The 19,395-nt window shown below is 44.8% G+C and overlaps 1 protein-coding gene across 1 annotated transcript in view; it reads left to right on the top strand.

The window, feature by feature from the left end:
• Positions 1-256: 256 nt before the first annotated feature.
• The window catches only part of CDKL2 (cyclin dependent kinase like 2), a 36,773-nt gene continuing 17,634 nt past the window's right edge, over positions 257-19,395 (top strand). Inside the window, exons 1-6 of the mRNA XM_074950392.1 lie at positions 257-360; positions 1,249-1,397; positions 2,609-2,805; positions 15,335-15,529; positions 16,710-16,888; positions 17,854-17,966. Of these exons, the coding sequence (XP_074806493.1) occupies positions 2,638-2,805; positions 15,335-15,529; positions 16,710-16,888; positions 17,854-17,966 (655 nt within the window). The 5' untranslated portion in view covers positions 257-360; positions 1,249-1,397; positions 2,609-2,637. The remainder of the gene's footprint in view (positions 361-1,248; positions 1,398-2,608; positions 2,806-15,334; positions 15,530-16,709; positions 16,889-17,853; positions 17,967-19,395) is intronic.

Consider the following 19,395-nt stretch of genomic DNA (forward strand, 5'->3'; position numbering starts at 1 on the left):
TCGGGCCCTGGGGGGCGGGGGAGGGTCAGGCTAGCACTACGTCTCTGCACGGCCTGTGCCTGCAGCGCGGCTCCCTGACCCGGGGACTCCCTGAGGCTGCGGCACGCGCTGGCTCCGCCCGGCCCTGGCGGCGGCGTGTGTACAGCTGCGCCGTTGCCCCTGGCTACCGTCGCTCGCGCTCGCAGCCTGCTCGGGCCTTCGCGTGCACCCCCCCCCACCCCTGGGCGGCTGGCTGGCGGGGCGCGCGCCCGCCCACCCCGCCGCGGCTGGTGTCGGCCCCGCGCGGCCTGTGTGCCGGGCGCGCGGCTGCTCCGCTGCTCCCGGGTGAGCGCGCGGCGGGGGGAGAAGCGCTCGGGGCAGGTGGGTGACGATGGGGGAGGCTGCTCCCCACGCCGCGCGCGCTCCGGGCAGCCCAGCCCTGGGGAACCCGACCCACTCCCCACTCCTTGCCCGCGCAGCAGCCCCCTGCACACCCGGGCTCGGCAGCCGGCGTGTGAGCAGCGCGCGGCGTGGGGCTCCCCCTCGTTTGGGGGGGCAGGTGTGTTGCACTGGGGGAGGGAGTTGCAGGGTGTAACTGAGACTCCCCCTGCATTGGGGCGGGGGGCAGGTGTGTTGCACTGGGGGAGGGGGTTGAAGGGTGTAGCTGAGACTCCCCCTGCATTGGGGCGGGGGGCAGGTGTGTTGCACTGGGGGAGGGGGTTGCAGTGTGTAACTGAGACTCCCCCTGCATTGGGGCGGGGGGCAGGTGTGTTGCACTGGGGGAGGGGGTTGAAGGGTGTAGCTGAGACTCCCCCTGCATTGGGGCAGGGGGCAGGTGTGTTGCACTGAGGGAGGGGGTTGAAGGGTGTAGCTGAGACGCCCCCTGCATTGGGGCGGGGGGCAGGTGTGTTGCACTGAGGGAGGGGGTTGCAGGGTGTGATGGGGGCTCCTCCTGCAGAGAGGTGGGGGAAAGGTGTATGGTATGCAGGAGGGATGTTATGTTTGGTGTGGTGTCCCCCACCCCTTGCAGAGGGGCAGCGGTGGGGGGAGGTGGATAGGGAGGTTAGGGGGTGTGATGTGGGACTCCCCCTACAGAGGGATGGTGGGAAGGGGTTACAGAGATGTTAGTGGAGGTTCTGTAATTTAAGGCTTTGGGAGATTTGTGCCTGGATAAGGAGTGAACACACACATACATTCTCTGTTGGGGGTGGGAGGTGATTCAGTCACTGTGATATTAACCCCTCAATATTGCTGCAAACCCTTCCTCAGCTAGAGGTGAAAGCAAATCAACCCCAGAGGTACTTGTGAAGGGCTTGGATGCTGCAGTGATGGACAGGTGCCCCATCGGTGGATGGAATGCTCTTTGCTGTATCACAGCTCCCCCTTGCCAGTGTTAGTTCTCCTCTGTCTTTCTTCAGGTTAGTTGCTTTATGTATTTCCTGGTCAGGGGGCTGTAGCGTGAGGGCGAGGGAGGCATATGTGTTGGGGCACTCTTGCTTTGAGACTGGCTCACACGTGTCTCAAACACAAGCCCTTGCCTGCCGTGGGTAATTGAGGATTCAGTGAGTGTTTTGCATTTCCAAAGCACAGCACGCAACATTCACCAGTTACAGTAGCATTAGGATGTAGGGCCCATCCTTAGTCTTATTAACGTCAAGGGCAAAATTCACATTGATTTCTGTAAGAGCAAGCTCATACCTAGCAATAAGAAATGATCTAAGCTTTCGGAGTCTGGGATTGGCCACTTTTGATTGTGTAATACATTCTTGGCCATATATTGATTCTTATTTTTTATTGGTATTTTTGAAATATTTACATCTCCTCTTGGACCCATTAACTCTCCTTGCACTTGGTTTCTCATAGACTTGTTATCACTGCATAAAGCATCCTATTTAAGGCTTGTGTGAAAACAGCAAAGAAGTTTGAAATGGAATTATTCCTTTTGATGCTCAAGAGACAGCTCGATTATGGGTTAAGCAGTGCCAGTTAGAAATGATCAAAATGAAATTATTAGGTGAAAAATGAGCTGAGTTTCCTCTTCTCTGTGGTTGAGACAACATGAGTGATTGCTTATCTTCCTAGAACAATGTCAGCTCCAACCCTCTTCTGTACAGGCTTCAGTTAGCCATTCAAAATAAGCTATTAAATGCAAAGTATACTGTAATCTCTGCAGTTTTGTATCTACTTTTCTGATCAGTCATATGTATGTTTTTTATTAAAACAGAAGGTATGTAAAATTCAGAGCTGTTACTCACTTTGTCATAAAGATACACAAACAAAAATTTTTGGGCTTTGCATAAATATAATATTTTGCCAAAAGTTTGGCTACTGCTTTGTTAACTTCAGTCCAGGCTTCTGACCTTGTCCTGCACAGACCCTTTTGTTTCCATTAAAAGATGTGCTGACACATCAAACACAATACAAACGCTCAGCCTGCTCTATGGGTTTGTTATTTACTGTGTCTCGTACGGACTCCTGGGAGGTCACAGAGCACAACTTGGGAAGGTTACGATTAACTATGTGTGCTGGTGGGGGCCGGGGGAGACTGGTCGTAGTAAAAGCAGTGGAGAATTTGTCAGAAATGTAGACGCTGTTGTTGTGTAAGCTTACCCTGGTTTATGGCTTTCAGCACAAAGACACAGCGGTTTCTGAATTAAAATGGAAAAATATGAGACCCTTGGGCTAGTCGGAGAAGGAAGCTACGGAATGGTAATGAAGTGTAGAAATAAAGACAATGGAAGAATAGTCGCCATCAAGAAGTTTTTGGAAAGTGAGGATGATAAAATGGTTAAAAAAATTGCCATGAGAGAAATCAAGCTACTCAAGGTGAGTTCACGTACAAAGTAACATGCAGACGTAGGCAGAAGCAAGGTCCATTTTACCTAGTGTGTGCAGCAGTAACATACAGTAAATACACTTCTGTATAAAAGTCCCAGTATTAGTCTAGGAATTTAAGTTTTACAGATTCTGAAACAAATGGTGGTTTTTGATGTATATTTTGATTGTCATTCGTCTAAGAAAGATAGCTTTATATAAGAGGCTTGCCATCCAAGTTGTGTTACTGAAAACTTAAGTACAGAAGGTTACTTTATTTTGAAAGTGGTGCCTTTGTAGTAGCCTCAGCTGCCAAGGATAAAAAGAAAAGTATATTCTGGTTTTAGATCCTGATTCAGGAAAGCAGTTAACGACATGCTGTTCAATATTTTCTTGAATGGGGATGTTTTCCTAAGTCAGGGTCTTAGGTTGTCACACTTCGCAGCCCTAGACCATTCAAAAGTGCAAAAACTATAGTAAAGCTAGTAATTATCCATTATCATCTGTTTATGTTTATGTGTAGAAAATTTATAACTATATGTCACTATAATCTTGGACTGCTTTATAAATGTGTATTAGGGAATATTTTTTTAAACCTTGTTAAACTATGCATTGAGAGATCTTTAAGGAGTAGTGTCTTGTCTCTGCATTGAAATTATAGGATGTTTGTGATCTTACAATTTGAATTACTTTTGAAAAATATGAAATTTGTAGTGGTAAGTTGTCATAAATAAAAAGTTTCAGAGTAGCAGCCATGTTAGTCTGTATTCGCAAAAAGAAAAGGAGTACTTGTGGCACCTTAGAGACTAACCAATTTATTTGAGCGTAAGCTTTCGTGAGCTACAGCTCACTTCATCGGATTCATTCAGTGGGGAGATTTATATACACAGAGAGCATGAAACAATGGGTGTTACCATACACACTGTAACCAGAGTGATCACTTAAGGTGAGCTATTACCAGCAGGAGAGCGGGGCGGGTGGGGCAGGGGCGGGAACCTTTTGTAGTGATAATCAAGGTGGGCCATTTCCAGCAGTTGACAAGAACGTCTGAGGAACGGTGGGGGGTGGGGATAAACATGGGGAAATAGTTTTACTTTGTGTAATGACCCATCCACTCCCAGTCTTTATTCAAGCCAAATGTAATGGTGTCCAGTTTGCAAATTAATTCCAATTCAGCAGTGTCTCGTTGGAGTCTGTTTTTGAAGTTCTTTTTGTTGACGTATTGCTACTTTTAGGTCTGTAATCGAGTGACCAGAGAGATTGAAGTGTTCTCCAACTGGTTTTTGAATGTTATAATTCTTGACGTCTGATTTGTGTCCATTTATTCTTTTACGTAGAGACTGTCCGGTTTGGCCAATGTACATGGCAGAGGGGCATTGCTGGCACATGATGGCATATATCACATTGGTAGATGTGCAGGTGAACGAGCCTCTAATAGTGTGGCTGATGTCTCTACGTAAAAGAATAAAAGCCAGTTGGAGAACACTTCAATACGTAAATTCGTAAATAAGCACTCCAATGATTGGGACCTAGTGTTAAAGCAGTTGCTCTTTGCCTACAGAGCTGTACCCCATCCCAGTTTAGGGTTTTCACCATTTGAACTTGTATATGGCCGCAAGGTTAAGGGGCCATTACAGCTGGTAAAGCAGCAATGGGAGGGGTTTACACCTTCTCCAGGAGCTAACATTCTGGACTTTGTAACCAACCTACAAAACACCCTCCGAACCTCTTTAGCTCTTGCTAAAGAAAACCTACAGGATGCTCAAAAAGAGCAAAAAGCCTGTTATGATAAACCTGCCAGAGAGCGTTCCTTTAAAGTAGGGGACCAGGTCATGGTATTAAAGGCGCTCCAGGCCCATAAAACGGAAGCATCATGGGAAGGGCCATTCACGGTCCAGGAGCGCCTGGGAGCTGTTAATTATCTCATAGCATTTCCCACCTCAAACCGAAAGCCGAAGGTGTACCATATTAATTCTCTAAAGCCCTTTTATTCCAGAGAGTTAGAGGTTTGTCAGTTTACAGCCCAGGGAGGGGATGACACTGAGTGGTCTGAAGGTGTCTACTACGAAGGGAAAAGTGCGGGTGGCATGGAAGAGGTGAATCGCTCCATGACCCTTGGGCGTATGCAGCGACAGCAGTTCAAGGAGCTGTGCACTAGCTACGCACCGACGTTCTCAGCCACCCCAGGACTGACGGAACGGGCATACCACTCCATTGACACAGGTAATGCACACCCAATTAAAGCCTTACTGGGTGTCTCCTCAAGCTAAAACTGCTATAGAACGGGAGATCCAGGATATGTTACAGATGGGTGTAATCCGCTTCTCTCGCAGTGCATGGGCATCTCCAGTGGCTCTAGTTCCCAAACCAGATGGGGAGATAAGTTTTTGCATGGACTACCGTAAGCTAAATGCTGTAACTCGTCCAGACAACTATCCAATGCCACGTACAGATGAACTATTAGAGAAACTGGGACGGGCCCAGTTCATCTCTACTTGGACTTAACCAAGGGGTACTGGCAGGTACCGCTAGATGAATCCGCCAAGGAAAGGTCAGCCTTCATCACACATGTCGGGCTGTATGAATTTAATGTGCTCCCTTTCGGGCTGTGGAATGCACCCGCCACCTTCCAAAGACTTGTAGATGGTCTCCTAGCGGGATTAGGAGAATATGCAGTCACCTACCTTGACAATGTGGCCATATTTTCAGATTCCTGGGCAGAACACCTGGAACATCTACAAAAAGTCTTTGAGTGCATAAGGGAGGCAGGACTAACTGTTAAGGCTAAGAAGTGTCAAATAGGCCTAAATAGAGTGACCCACCTTGGACGCCAGGTGGGTCAAGGAACTATCAACCCCCTTCAGGCCAAAGTGGATGCTATCCAAAAGTGGCCTGTCCCAAAATCAAAGAAACAGGTCCAATCCTTCTTAGGCTTGGCCAGATATTACAGGCGATTTGTACCACAATACAGCCAGATCGCTGCCCCACTGACAGACCTAACCAAAAAGAAACAGCCAAATGCCGTTCAGTGGACTGAAGAGTGTCAGAAGGCCTTTAACAAGCTTAAAGCGACACTCATGTCTGACCCAGTGCTAAGGGCCCCAGACTTTGACAAACCGTTCCTAGTAACTACAGATTCGTCCGAGCGTGGTGTGGGAGCAGTCTTAACGCAGGAAGGGCCGAATCAAGAGTTCCATCCTGTTGTGTTTCTCAGCAAGAAGCTGTCTAAGAGGGAAAGCAACTGGTCAGTCAGTGAAAAGGAATGTTATGCCATTGTCTATGCTCTGGAAAAGCTACGCCCATACGTTTGGGGACGGCGTTTTCACCTGAAAACCGACCATGCTGCGCTACAGTGGCTTCATACCGCCCCGGGAAAGAACAAAAAGCTTATTTGGTGGAGTTTAGCTCTCCAAGACTTTGATTTTGACATCCAACACATCTCAGGAGCTTCTAACAAAGTGGCTGATGCACTCTCCCTTGAAAGTTTCCCAGAATCAACTGGTTAAAATTGTCCTTGAGATGTGGAAAATATTGTTAGTCTTTATACAGTTAGTAGTATATTTAGAGGTGCATGTGTCTTTTATTAACTCTGTTTTCTCCTAGAGCTCCAGGAAGAAATCACAGCCAGTGTTTTCACCCTATCTGTTATTTGGGGGGCGTGTCATAAAAACAAAGGGAAGGCTAACCACCTTTCTCCTTCCTGGCCAGAGGCAAAATCCTTTCACCTGCAAAGGGTTAAGAAGCTAAGATAACTTCGCTGGCACCTGACCCAAAATGACCAATGAGGGGATAAGATACTTTCAAATCTGGAGGGTTTTGTCTGTCTGTGTGATGCTTTTGCCGGGAACAGATCAGAAATGCAAGCCTTCCCCAGGAAAAGGGGTGTAGGGCTTGGGGGGATATTTTGGGGGAAGACGTCTCCAACTGGGCTCTTTCCCTGTTCTTTGTTTAAAATGCTTGGTGGTGGCAGCATATGGTTCAAGGACAAGGCAAAGTTTGTACCATGGCGAAGTTTTTAACTTAAGCTGGTAAGAATAAGCTTAGGGGGTCTTTCATGAAGGTCTCCACATCTGTACCCGAGAGTTCGGAGTGGGGAAGGAACCTAGACATAAGTCATTTTATGTTTACATTTAGAATATAGCAGCAATCTAGGTGGAACAATTTAGGTATGGTTAGCTACTGTTATTTTTAAAAATACCAATGGTAGATTGATTTGGCAGTTAGCTCAGATCAATGGGGAGTTACTTTTCTGTTTGGTTAGGTGCTGTTCTCAGTTAGTTGGCTGGCACTGACTTTGTTAGGAATGTGTTTGTATGCTCTCTATTCATGAGGGAAGGGTAAAAGGAAATGAGATGCAAATGAAGCTGCAAACTTGATTCCACCTTGACTGCAATTAAAGGCATTCTGTTGGCAGATATTCTCTTCACCTGCCAGTTGGAAACATATTAGTATTGTTAGATGGCTGGAAGTGGAGCATTGCATGTGACAAATTAAAAAAGGGACTTCTATTGCGCTCCTGTACCCCTCTTGCTGTCAGAAGTGTGTGACGCTGTACCTAAAACCACCGGAGTTGGCATACCAGTTCAGAGCAGCGATCTACCTAGTGTGGGATCCTATCTCCAACAATAGCCAGTATGCGATGTTTCGTAGGAAGGTGCAAGAACATCTGCATCATGGATAATTGTGGAATAATCTACCCAGAGGGGTAAATTTCTTTCCAAGCCCCATCAGTTAGTGGTTGACTTATGCCATGCACTGAGCAGCTTTATAATCCTTAGATTTGTTTGTTCTGTTTAATGCAACTGGGTATTCTGTTATCCATACACATTTCCAATCCTTTTTGAATCCCACTGAGCTCTTGGACTTATTGTTAGCTTGTGGCCATGAGTTGCATAGACTAATTATACACTGTGGTTTATTAAAACCATATTTTATCCATTTTAAATTTTGTCACTTTCCAGTTCAATTTACTGCCTTCTGTACTATAAGAGGGTAAACAGGACCATCTGATTTACCTTTTCTGTGTCATTCAATAATTTATACACTTTTTTCACATCCCCTTCCACTCATTTCCTTTCTGAACGAAGAGTCCCAGTCTTTTCCATCTCTCTTGATATGGAAGTCTTTCCTTGCCTCTAATAATTTGATTAGCCCCAGTGGTGTGGATTAAAAGGGACGATGTAATCCCCTAGTTACTTGGGATTGGCAGCCAGTGCAGAATACAGAGTCTGCCCAGTTCAGAATGTGGGCTATTGCTCTGTGTACTAGCCAAAGTTTCTTTGCACTCTACAAGGATAGACCTAGGTACAGGAGATTGCATAGGATAGAGTATTATCCTGGGTCAGATGGGAACAAACGGAGTCCTGGTATTCCCTTGTCCTCTACCCATTCATAACACCAGACTAACATGCTCTTCACACTATGTTGTGCAGATTTCCACAATGGGCCCTTTCCTCTGTCTTGTACAATTTTGATCACTAGTGAAACAGTGTCATCATTAGGCTTCTGCATCAACTCCCCCTATTAAATGAAGGGGTACAATTTACACCTACTGCAGAGTTTTTGTTTCAGGCTGTCAGCAGATTCAGGCAGATATGGCTTCATCACTTAACCCTGAAAATATGAAATGAATGTAATCTTCACAACCGTAAGACACAACTATCCTTTAAAAGTTTGTTAAATGAAAGCTTAGATGCTGAGCATAAGATACAACTACTAGGGAAAAGTTCTGGTTCCCCAATCTACTGTGAGGCAATCCAATTTTGACCCTGGGTTTTATCTGGTCCATTAGCAGTGATGCTGTGTGGTATCGAGCCCAGGGCATACCCCGCTCCCGGGTATCTTAGAAATTAACTTTTGTTCCTGGATGAAAGAGAGCTTGGCAAAGAGCATTTTACTATTAATATGCCATGGTCCAGTATATGTAGACAGTCAGTGAAAATAAATGTCAGGAGAGTTAATCTTGTTATGTTTCATAGGCTGCAAGCTCCACATGGATGGAGTCTGGTGTCTTTAACAGCTGTGGAATTTTCTCCAGAATCTAAGCTTTAATTAAAAAACAAGAGCTCTTCAGCTCTTATGGCTGTGAAGCAAATACTCCTGTCCTAATGACAGGTTTCAGAGTAACAGCCGTGTTAGTCTGTATTCGCAAAAAGAAAAGGACTCCTTTTCTTTTTACTCCTGTCCTAAGCAATGAGTAAACCCATGCTTGAATCTGTAAATAGCCTGAAACTATAGCTGCAGTGTTACCTGCACACTCTAGGGCCCCCCACCTTTACCCTTCCCTGGGCTCAAGGTGTAACCTGGTTAATTTAGGCACCCCCCACCCGTCCCCAGATCCTAGGGCTCAGGGTGTAATTTTCTGTTTGGTTGCGGGGCCTCTTACCAGTGAAAGAGCCTTACACAATAATATCCTTAACCTCTATTTATTAACAATTACCAAAACAGAATACACACACTAAGCATGCAATGCTCCCCACTCCCAATAAGGCAGACATACTTTTCTTGATGGCTAGTCGAGATTAGCTTGTCTGGGGCTCCAGCTTCTGCCTGTATGGTCGCTAGGGTGTTGAGGTCTGGCAGCTCTGATCTTGGGCTGTGTCCTGGACTTCGGTTCCAAAGAACTTCCTTTTGGACCCCATATAGTTAAGATTTGGGTCCTACTTAGCAAAATCTTAACTAGTCATTTAAAACTGAAATACCACAAGACAGTATTTTTCACCAGTCCTAGCCTACTACAAAACAATTCTTTAACCAATCAGATCTTAGTTGATTTAAATCTTTGCAAAATTAGTTATGCAAGAATCAAAGACTCGGACAGAAACTGTACAGATAAACAATAGAGAAGTAGGGACCATAAAGGCAAAACAATTAAAAAAAAATGTAGATTTCAGAATCACAAACGTTAAGTTACTCCTTGCCGGACAGAATGCTATCAAACAATCTTAAACTTTAAACATCGTACGATCTGTTTCTTTCTCTGATGCTGGTGGGTACTGTTAGGGCAGGAGCGCCTTCTTAACTGCCCGATATGACAATTTAGGTGGAATGTGAGGCTGTGACTCTCTGCTTCTTAGCTCATGGCTGCTGCTGTCCTCCTGCAGCTGCTGCTGATTACTGCAGAAAAAGGCCTCAGACCTTACAGTAGGATAGGTGTGAATTGTGCCTCTTTGTTTCAAATGGTGTTGACTCTGAAACCTAATAATGACAATTTAAATATGAACATGAACTGTTTTACTGCTGATCATTTTCACAGTAACACTCAGCTAATGTGCTTACCTATCTTTGTTGGGGGTGTGGCCCTTTAGGGTCCCTGGCTGCTGTCATGGTTGTCTGGGGTGGCAAGGAAGCTCATGCTCCCTTTTCCACAGATACAAAGTCACTTTCTCCCTTCCCTGCAAGGAGGTGAGACCCCTGAGCTGCCTCTCCTCCCCAAAACCTATATTCTGCACCTCCTGGGGACGAGAAACTCTAACCACCTCCCACAACTTTTCAGCTGCCCTCCACTCATATGCCCTGAACTCCAGCTTTCTCCTGGCAGCTCCCACTGTGCATTTAGCTGCTGTCAATGTCCTGTTCTTTGGTACCACGAAAACCTGATGATGGGATAACATACACATAATATCTTATTGGGCAACTCTGGGAATACTATGCTGATTGAATGAGTCACTTTCAGAGTGGATTTTATAAAAGCCTTGGTTTTTGAAAATGCCAAGAATATTGGCACAGCTGAGTAGGACAGAAGCCTGTATATCCATTGTGACATTGCACTCCATATGCTTTATAAAAACATACTTATAAATGTGAATAAGCTGTAACTGGAATATGTTTTGTGCAAAAGGTCTCTTGTAAGGTCTCATTACAAAGCTTATCTACTGAGTGTGGTCATCCTGTTTGTTTGCATGTATGATTTCTATGTCTGGAGTTAGGAGAATAAAATATAAACTTGTATTACAGATGTAAACATATTAAGTGGAAGCCGTTAAGGGTGCTTGTAAATGGCTCTGTTTACTTGTAAGCCTTCCTGTGTACCAGCCAGTGGGCAATGAAGTCTTATAGTGACATGTGACCATGTCACACGATACTGGAATCCATCTTAAACCTGGTGCTTTTCCATTTAGAAGGAGGGGTGGGAACCCAGAGAGACAAAGGGTTCCTGCCTTGGGCCAAAGCTATAAAAGGGGGTGGAGCAGGACAAGGGGGGGCTCAGCCATTAGAGAGCCCCTGTTTACCACCTAAGATTTCCGCTGGAACTAACAAGGACTGTACCAAGGCAAAGGATTGGGCCCAGACTAGGAAGGCGTCTAGTCTGTGAAAGAAGCTTATTGGAACATCTCTGAGGGTGAGATATTACCTGTAATCAGTTTCTTACTGTATTAGGCTTAGACTTGTGTGTTTTGTTTTGTTTTGCTTGGTGACTTACTTTGTTCTGTCTGTTATTACTTGAAACCACTTAAATCCTACTTTTTTATACTTAATAAAATCACTTTTGTTTATTAATATACCCAGAGTAAGTGATTAATACCTGGGGGAGCAAACAGAGAGATATGCACAGCTATCAGTGTTATAGAGGGTGGACAATTTATGAATTTAACCTGTATAAGCTTTATACAGAATAAAACGGATTTATTTGGGGTTTGGATCCCATTGGGAGCTGGGTGCTGGAGACAGGTAACCTGCTGAGTGGTTTTCAGTTAAAGCCTGCAGCTTTGGGGGCGTGGTTCAGACCCAGCGTCTGTGCTGCAGCAGGCTAGTGTGTCTGGCTCAACAAGACAGGGTTCTGGAGTCCCAAGTTGGCAGGAAAAACAGGCTCAGAGGTAATTTCAGCACATCAGGTGACAGTCCCAAGGGGATCTCTGTGACCGAACCTGTCACATCCATGATGTGGAATTTTAGGCCCAGTTTTCCAGAGTCCATAGGACTTATCCAGCAGTCAATTAGCAGGCGTCTGATCTTAGGGAACATGTGTTCAGTTTGTTATTAAAAGTAACCCAGCACTTGGCTAGGCGTAATAGACTTGATTCCACTCCCTCTTCTGTAAAATACTGCTTAACTGAATTGATTGATTTTGCTGTGTATGGCAGACCTAATAAATAAATTCCTCTCCATAAGTTACAACAAATCTGTCCTGTTTAACAGCCTATTGACTCAATAAAGCAGCTCGCCCAGTTACAAGACTGATGAGTAGATTTAAAGTGACGTGAAATAGTGAATAAAGAGTGAACAGTGCAATTCCCAGCATTTCATCTTTATTTGATCGGGTTCTTTTACTTGGTTGTTCAAGTTCTTTATTAGTAGACTGGGCTTTAGAATTCAATGCCTGTTGTGTCTGTCTAATCCAGGGTTTGTCACCATGGCATCTAAGTACCAAGTGCCCAGTTCCAAAGTCGGAGAGAATTCCCCCTGCTGTGTGGGCCTTCTGCACCTTCCGGGGTGGGCTATTGTCATGAGACGGTTCTAAATCTCCTTCCATCCCTTCAGCCCAGCCTCACTTCAGTACAACCTCAGCAGTCCTCAAATGATTTTCTCCTTCCAGGCCCATCTGGTACATTTCCCTTTAACCCATAAAGAGCCAGAAGTTGTTTCCCAGCAGAACAGCTAATAGGACTGGAGTATTACAGGATATTTTGCATATGTTCCTGCACTCTTGCACTTGCATATACAACTTCCACTGTTGTTTTGCTAAGTGACAATGTCAAGCATTACACTTCAGACTTCACTTTCTGCATGATTGCTGGGTAGCGCTGTTCAGATGGACTGCTAGGCTTGGCCTCCTCACAGGTTTTGTACCTAGTGTCACTATGGTGGTTTTTTACTGATACAGTTCTACTGGTACAACCCCATGTCTTGGCACAGTGACGATGGTATGAAGGTGCATTATACTGGTCTAGCTTATTCCCCTTCCCCAATGGGACTAAACTGTGCCAGCCTAAGGCCTCGTCTGCACTACAAAGTCTTGTCGGCGTAGCTATGCTGGCTAGGAGTGTGGGGAAAAAAAATCTCTCTCTCCAGCAGACGCAGCTATGCTGGCAAACCCCTCGGTGTAGACACAACTATGCCAACAGAAGAGTGCTCGTGTCAGCTTAGCTAATGTCGTTGGGGCACGTGCTGTAGATATGCCAGCAGAAGAACTTCTGCCAGTTTACGCTGAGTCTATGCTAGGGGTCTCTGCCGGTGTAGCAATATCAGCCAGGACTATAGTGCAGACAAGCCCTAAGCCCATTGATGCTGGTGTAACAGCATCTGCACTAGAGGGATTGTACCACTTTAGGTATGCTGGTATAATTGAAGCGGTATGACTTGTGTGTAGACAAGGCCTTAGATACTGTGGGTTTTGAGCTTGGAGTTCATGTGGTAGCTTCCAAATAAAACACCTTGAAAATGTCTTGTGTGATTTCTTGATTACTTTTCAGAAATATTGGCAACTGCAACACAGATAACAACTCTCTTTTAGCAGTGTGGGCTTTGTTTTGTTGCCTCTACAGATGATAAGCTAATAACACAAATGTAAAACACTCTAGAGTTGGACTTTGCTCTTGTTAGACTATGGTGGTAAAATGAGTAGGAAACACACCTCCGTGGCTTCATTTGCGGTTTTGACTAACTCTTTTTCTAAACCATCATTTTTTAACAATATCTCAATGGGGCCTCTGTCTCTTTGGTATGTTACTTTTTAACCTGACTCTGCCAGATGAGACATAGTTTAATGGAACCTGTTTAATTGTTAACAGAATTTTAGGGAAGAATGCTGAAGTCTGAACTCTCCATTTGTATTTTAGTTTAAAGGTATTGCAGCACTGTTATTATTTGTTGTAAATATTTACATTATGGGAATGCCCAATGACCTCCGTCAGGATAGGAGCCCCATTGTTCCGGGCCCGGTAAAGTCACAGAGAAGAGAGTATCCTTGCTGCAGAGGGTTTACTGTCTGTAAACACATGCAGCCAAAGGGTAAGGTATGGAGTTAACACTTACAAGCACATGAGTATGCTGGTGAATTGGCACAGCTCTGTAAGTTACATTATTATAGACAAGATTTTTGTAATTGTGAGTGGAGAGGGGAGTAGGAAAAGGAATGGAAGAGAAGAACTGTATGATTTTTGGCAGCACATACCCTCTCCTTCACCTGTTGCAGGATGTGGGGAAGAGTAAAGGGTGAAGAATTTTCACCGTGTAGGCCCTTCCCTGAGATATGGGCACTTGCCTTCAGTGGCTCCTCTAACAGCTGCTAGAATACAGCAGGAGCATCCCTGAAAGACTCTGTTCCTGTAGGACTGGCAGGGATGGGTGACTGTGAACAGCTGGGGCTTGTATTTCCTAGATTGTGTTAGAACATGACCTTGAGGAGCTGGGCTAACCAAGACAGTGTTGGACATGACAGGAACAAGCTGTGTTTAACATTGTGTTAACTGTTTGTGGGTAATACTGTGAGTAAGGTTTGTTCCTGGCCAGCTGAGATAAGGTTAACTATGACTGCCCCTGTCTATCCTGAGCATAAAGTCGTGTGTGGCAGCATGTTTTTTTACTGTAATGGCTTGAGGATGTGATCTACCGTGACTGAATTTTCGAGTAAAAACTAGCCCCCTTGTCATCTACGCTAGGGGACCTCTTGGGGTTCTGGTTTGCCTCTGCAGGGGCAGAAATCCTTCCTGTGGACAGGTCAGTGCAGGATTGTATTGTTAGGGTCATATCCTGACCCAAATACTTAAGCCCATACTAAATTTTACACATGCAAATAATCCCTTTTAATTTAAGTGCATGCTTATGTTACGCATTCACTGAAGTCTTTGCAAGACTGAGGCCCAACTTACTACCAGTCACCTTTACAGGGGCAGGACTCATGAACTGTAGAGATCTAAATCCAGTTGCTGTGAACTATGTACCAAAGAGCGGAGGTGGGCTTTGAAAATTCCCTTTATGAATACAATAATGAGCTTCTCAGTGTCAGCCTTTCTATTGTAAACTAAATATGGATGTGTATTTACTCACTTGCTTTTTCTGACTCCAGTAAAAAGTGTACATGTGCCTCTTTGACTTATGAAATTAAAGTTATTTTCTCTGGAGAAGCATCTGGCACTGGCCACTGTCAGAGACAGGATATTGGCCTACATGGACCATTGGATTGACCCAGTATGGGCGTTCTTATGAGACCCTCAGGATCCAATTTTAAACATAAAACAGCACGAGTGTCATGTCAAAGATGACAGGTTTCAGAGTAGCAGCCGTGTTAGTCTGTATTCACATAAAGAAAAGGAGTACTTGTGGCACCTTAGAGACTAACCAGTTTATTTGAGCATAAGCTTTCGTGAGCTACAGCTCACTTCATCGGATGCATCCGATGAAGTGAGCTGTAGCTCACGAAAGCTTATGCTCAAATAAATTTGTTAGTCTCTAAGGTGCCACAAGTACTCCTTTTCTTTATGTCAAAGATGAGAGGGTGTTTGGGATACCACGTGCATTGCAATTAAGTTTTCGGGCTCTAGGTCTTTTATGCTGGTAAATGCTGATATGTTCTCATAAAGTATCTATTGTTTTATAACAGCAACTTCGACATGAAAATCTGGTGAACCTGCTGGAAGTGTGTAAGAAGAAGAAACGATGGTATCTGGTGTTTGAATTTGTGGATCATACACTTCTCGACGACCTTGAGCTGTTTCCACATGGACTAGATTACAGTAGAGTTCGGAAATATTTGTTTCAGATTATAAAAGGAATAGGATTTTGTCACAGTCACAATGTAAGTAGATTGATGAGGTTAACTTTGTATTTTAAAAAAACTCAATGGATGAGTAGCTGCTAAGTACTTATTTTAAGTAAAGCTTCAACTGGAAAGAAATATGTAAAGTATGCAAATGTTAATAGTGACAGTATTTCATAGAAAAAACGAGGAGTACTTGTGGCACCTTAGAGACTAACAAATTTATTTGGGCATACGCTTTTGTGGGCTAAAACCCACGATGATGTGAGTTTTAACCCACGAAAGCTTATGCCCAAATAAATTGGTTAGTCTCTAAGGTGCCACAAGTACTCCTCTTTCTTTTTGCTGATACAGACTAACGCGGCTACGACTCTGAAACCAGTATTTCATAGGAATTCCCAGAGTGACTCAGACCCAAGGTCCATCCAACCCTCTAGCCTGTGGGTCCATCCAACCCTCTGATGGTGGCCAGCACCAACTGTTTCAGAGGAAGATGTAAGAACTCTGTAGTAGGCAGATGTGGGATAATCTGTCCATCCTGGTCTCCAGTGGTTAAAGATTTATTTAAGCCTTGAAGTATGAGGTTTAATAGCTCTTCAAAATTTTTTGTTGTTAATTTTGATTCTGGATATTCATGATGGTTCTTTAAATATTAACTTTTTAAAATCTTGTTAAATTGTTGGATTCAACTTCCTGTGACAACAAGCTCTTCCGTTTAATCTCACATTGTGTGAAGAAGCATTTTCTTGTATATCTGGGAAATTGATATTGTGTTAGTGCATAAAAATTCTTTACTGTCAGCGGCATGATAAACCCAAAGCACTGAGATGTCTCGGCACAACACTTACAACTTTTATTCTTCAAATAAATGGTCAAGGCCAGATTTTCAAAATCAGGCACATAATTTGTGCCTGCAAAATATCTGTGGTAGGTAACTTCATGTGCAAAGGAGACACTCCCATGCACAAAATGATCATTTGTATGCAAAATAGATGTTTGTGCGCGCACATGCATGTTTTGGCACGTGCTTTGTGCACTGACTGTGTATACATGAACGTCTTGAAGACTCAGCTGAGATATCCTCTGTGCAGGTGAAAGCTTCGTTTTTACATACATACAATGGAACTAGATTTTTTTCGTGGGTCAGTCTACGGAATGTAAATTCTCATGACAGAGAAATAGGAAGTTCTTCAATTATACTTTTTGCTTCTCTTGTTAGATAATACACAGAGACATTAAACCGGAAAATATATTGGTCTCCCAATCAGGAGTTGTAAAACTCTGTGATTTTGGATTCGCTCGTACCCTGGCAGCCCCTGGTGAAGCTTACACTGACTATGTGGCGACGCGATGGTACAGAGCTCCGGAACTGTTGGTTGGCGATACCAAGTATGGCAAGTAAGAAAATGGACAGGAGAGTTTGCAGAGGGTTTTCCCTGCTTTGCAGACAAATTACGAGGCGGCTTTTCCGCCATAACTGTAATAACGCAACAACAGCTCCTCTTCGGAAACAAGCCTCTACCCCCAGTACAGTTTCTATAACGCACAAAGATAGAGGAGCCAGAGACTCAATCAAGTCCCCTAGGGGCCTCCCTCTTGCCAATCTGTTTTACATGGAAGCTGCTTGAGTACTATGGTGATGGGCGAAGGCAGTGGAGAACCCTGAGATGGATGGCTAGCTCCTTCCTGTCATTTTCAGACAGAAAGATGCTAACAGCATTGTGGATTCTGAAGGCTGCAGGTTGTATAGTGGAGGAGAATGCTAATTAGATGGGTGGTAGGCCCCTCAGAACTTTGACAGATATGTGGGGGGCCCTGTTGGGGTGTGAGTGGAATTAATGGGATTTCTTTGCATTGAGGATCAGTCCTGTAGACTTGGTCAGTACTCCCATGGACTTTAATGGGAGAAATCCTGGTTTGGTCCCTTTACATTTTTAATGCTGCTTGACATACCTCTTTAAAAATGTATGTACATATTATCTCTTTATAGAACCTTAAATCCACCTTCAGCAAATAAATCTTAAAAGCAAATCCCTCCTTAGGAAAGAGCGTCTCCACTTCTGCCTCGTTAATAAGGGGGGAAATGCTAGAGTGTGTTATGTTACATGAGGGTGGGTAGCATCATTAATCAAAACCTTAGTTCACAAAACAGATCTTTTTTTATGCCTGGTTAAAACTGAAAACAGTAATTTTGCCACAGGCAAAAACCATGCGCTGTCCAGGGCAATGCTATGTCAGGCCATGCATCCTGCAGTGACCTTCTGGGCAATGAACACCAGCAACTTTGGGCTCAGATGTAAGAAGGAAACTACCCTGAGATGGTTTTGCTGGCCCTGGTTTCAGTCTCTGTGCTTTTCTTTCAGGGCTGTGGATGTGTGGGCCATTGGCTGTCTGGTCACAGAAATGCTAACAGGAGAGCCCCTGTTTCCTGGGGACTCGGACATTGACCAGCTGTACCATATCATGAAATGTCTGGGTAAGAATGTGTCAGCTTTTTTCTGTGTTTAACTAGCAAAGGCTTATGGTACGTCGTGGCAATGAAAAAAGGGTGGCACTGGGAGTAGTGTAAGCAAACGCTGTGCAAACAGTCTTGCCAAAGTGCCTGATTCTTGCCTTAATGCACTCATGCTGTTTCAGTCGGGGTGGGGGAGAAAGTTGGTAAAGACGGATGATTGGGCCGAAACAGGGTGTTTTTTTTGTCATGTGGACAAATGTCCTCTCGGGCTTTGAAGACTCCCAGATGTATTTCATTTCACCTCTCGCCTCCCAGGCTGGAACGTGGATATTTTTTGTTAATGATTACAGCACTGTAAGATTTGAAAATACCACAATCTGTCCTCTTTGCTGTAGCTGACTGGGACTGTTAGAAGCAAGCTGGTCTTGCGTTATTAGCAGTCGAAGGTTATGCCATGTAGATGTGGCCATGTCCGCTCCTGATGGGAAAGGAAGCAGCTTCGTTGCCAAGGGAATATTTAAAATAATTCTCTAGGCTACCACAGCCATCTGGCTAGCCAGAAGCTGCCAGGTTCCTAATGGCACCCATAGGCTGCAGACTTCAGGAGCCAAAGCGCCTCAGTTAAAGGGACAGAAAGTGCACCTGCTGTCTCCTTGAGTTCCCCCCCCCCATCCCACTGTCCTCACCTCTATCTTATCCCGACTGAGCCTCAGCTAGCATGCACTCATCCAAGCCACAGACCTTGGCCAGCCGCTGCGGAAGCCAAAAGACCACAAGTTGGAGCTGGTGAAAGGAAGAACTTGGTCAGAATGCTGCATGTACCCCAGGCGGTCTCCCTAGTGGCCTTATGTACGGTAGCCCCCGAACAGGAAGGGGGAGAGTGGAACCCAGCCATGCCCCCTGCAGGAGAGCTCTCAGCAGGGGAGCATGCTCCTGGTGCTGCTGGCTGGGTTCTTTCAGAGAAATCCATGGCACGTCTGCACCTTGAGAACTGCATGCAGTTCTGGTCACCCCATCTCAAAAACACATGTACTAGAAATGGAAAAGGTACAGAGAAGGACAACAAAATGATTAGGACATGGCACAGATTCTGTGTGAGGAGAGAGTAATAAGACTGCGTCCCTCCCGCAGCTGCGCGCTCGGTCGGAGCGGACGACCTCCCAGATAGAGGAGTACCGTTCTTCGGTCAAGGGTTTACGGTAGCTGCGCTCCCCTGCTAGAACCTCCAACACTGGGACTGTTCAGCTTGGAAAAGAGACAACTAAGGGGGGGTATGGTAGAAGTCTGTAAAATCATGAGTGGTGTCAAGAGAGTGAATAGGGAAGTGTTCTTTACCCCTTCCCATTACACATGAACCAGGGGTCCCCCAATGAGATTAATAGGCAGCAGGTTTAAAACATGCAAAAGGAAGTACTTTTTCCACAGTCAACCTGTGGAACTCATTGCCAGG

Source organism: Natator depressus, chromosome 4, assembly GCF_965152275.1.
Source record: "Natator depressus isolate rNatDep1 chromosome 4, rNatDep2.hap1, whole genome shotgun sequence".
In the NCBI taxonomy this organism is placed as follows: Eukaryota; Metazoa; Chordata; order Testudines; family Cheloniidae; genus Natator; species Natator depressus.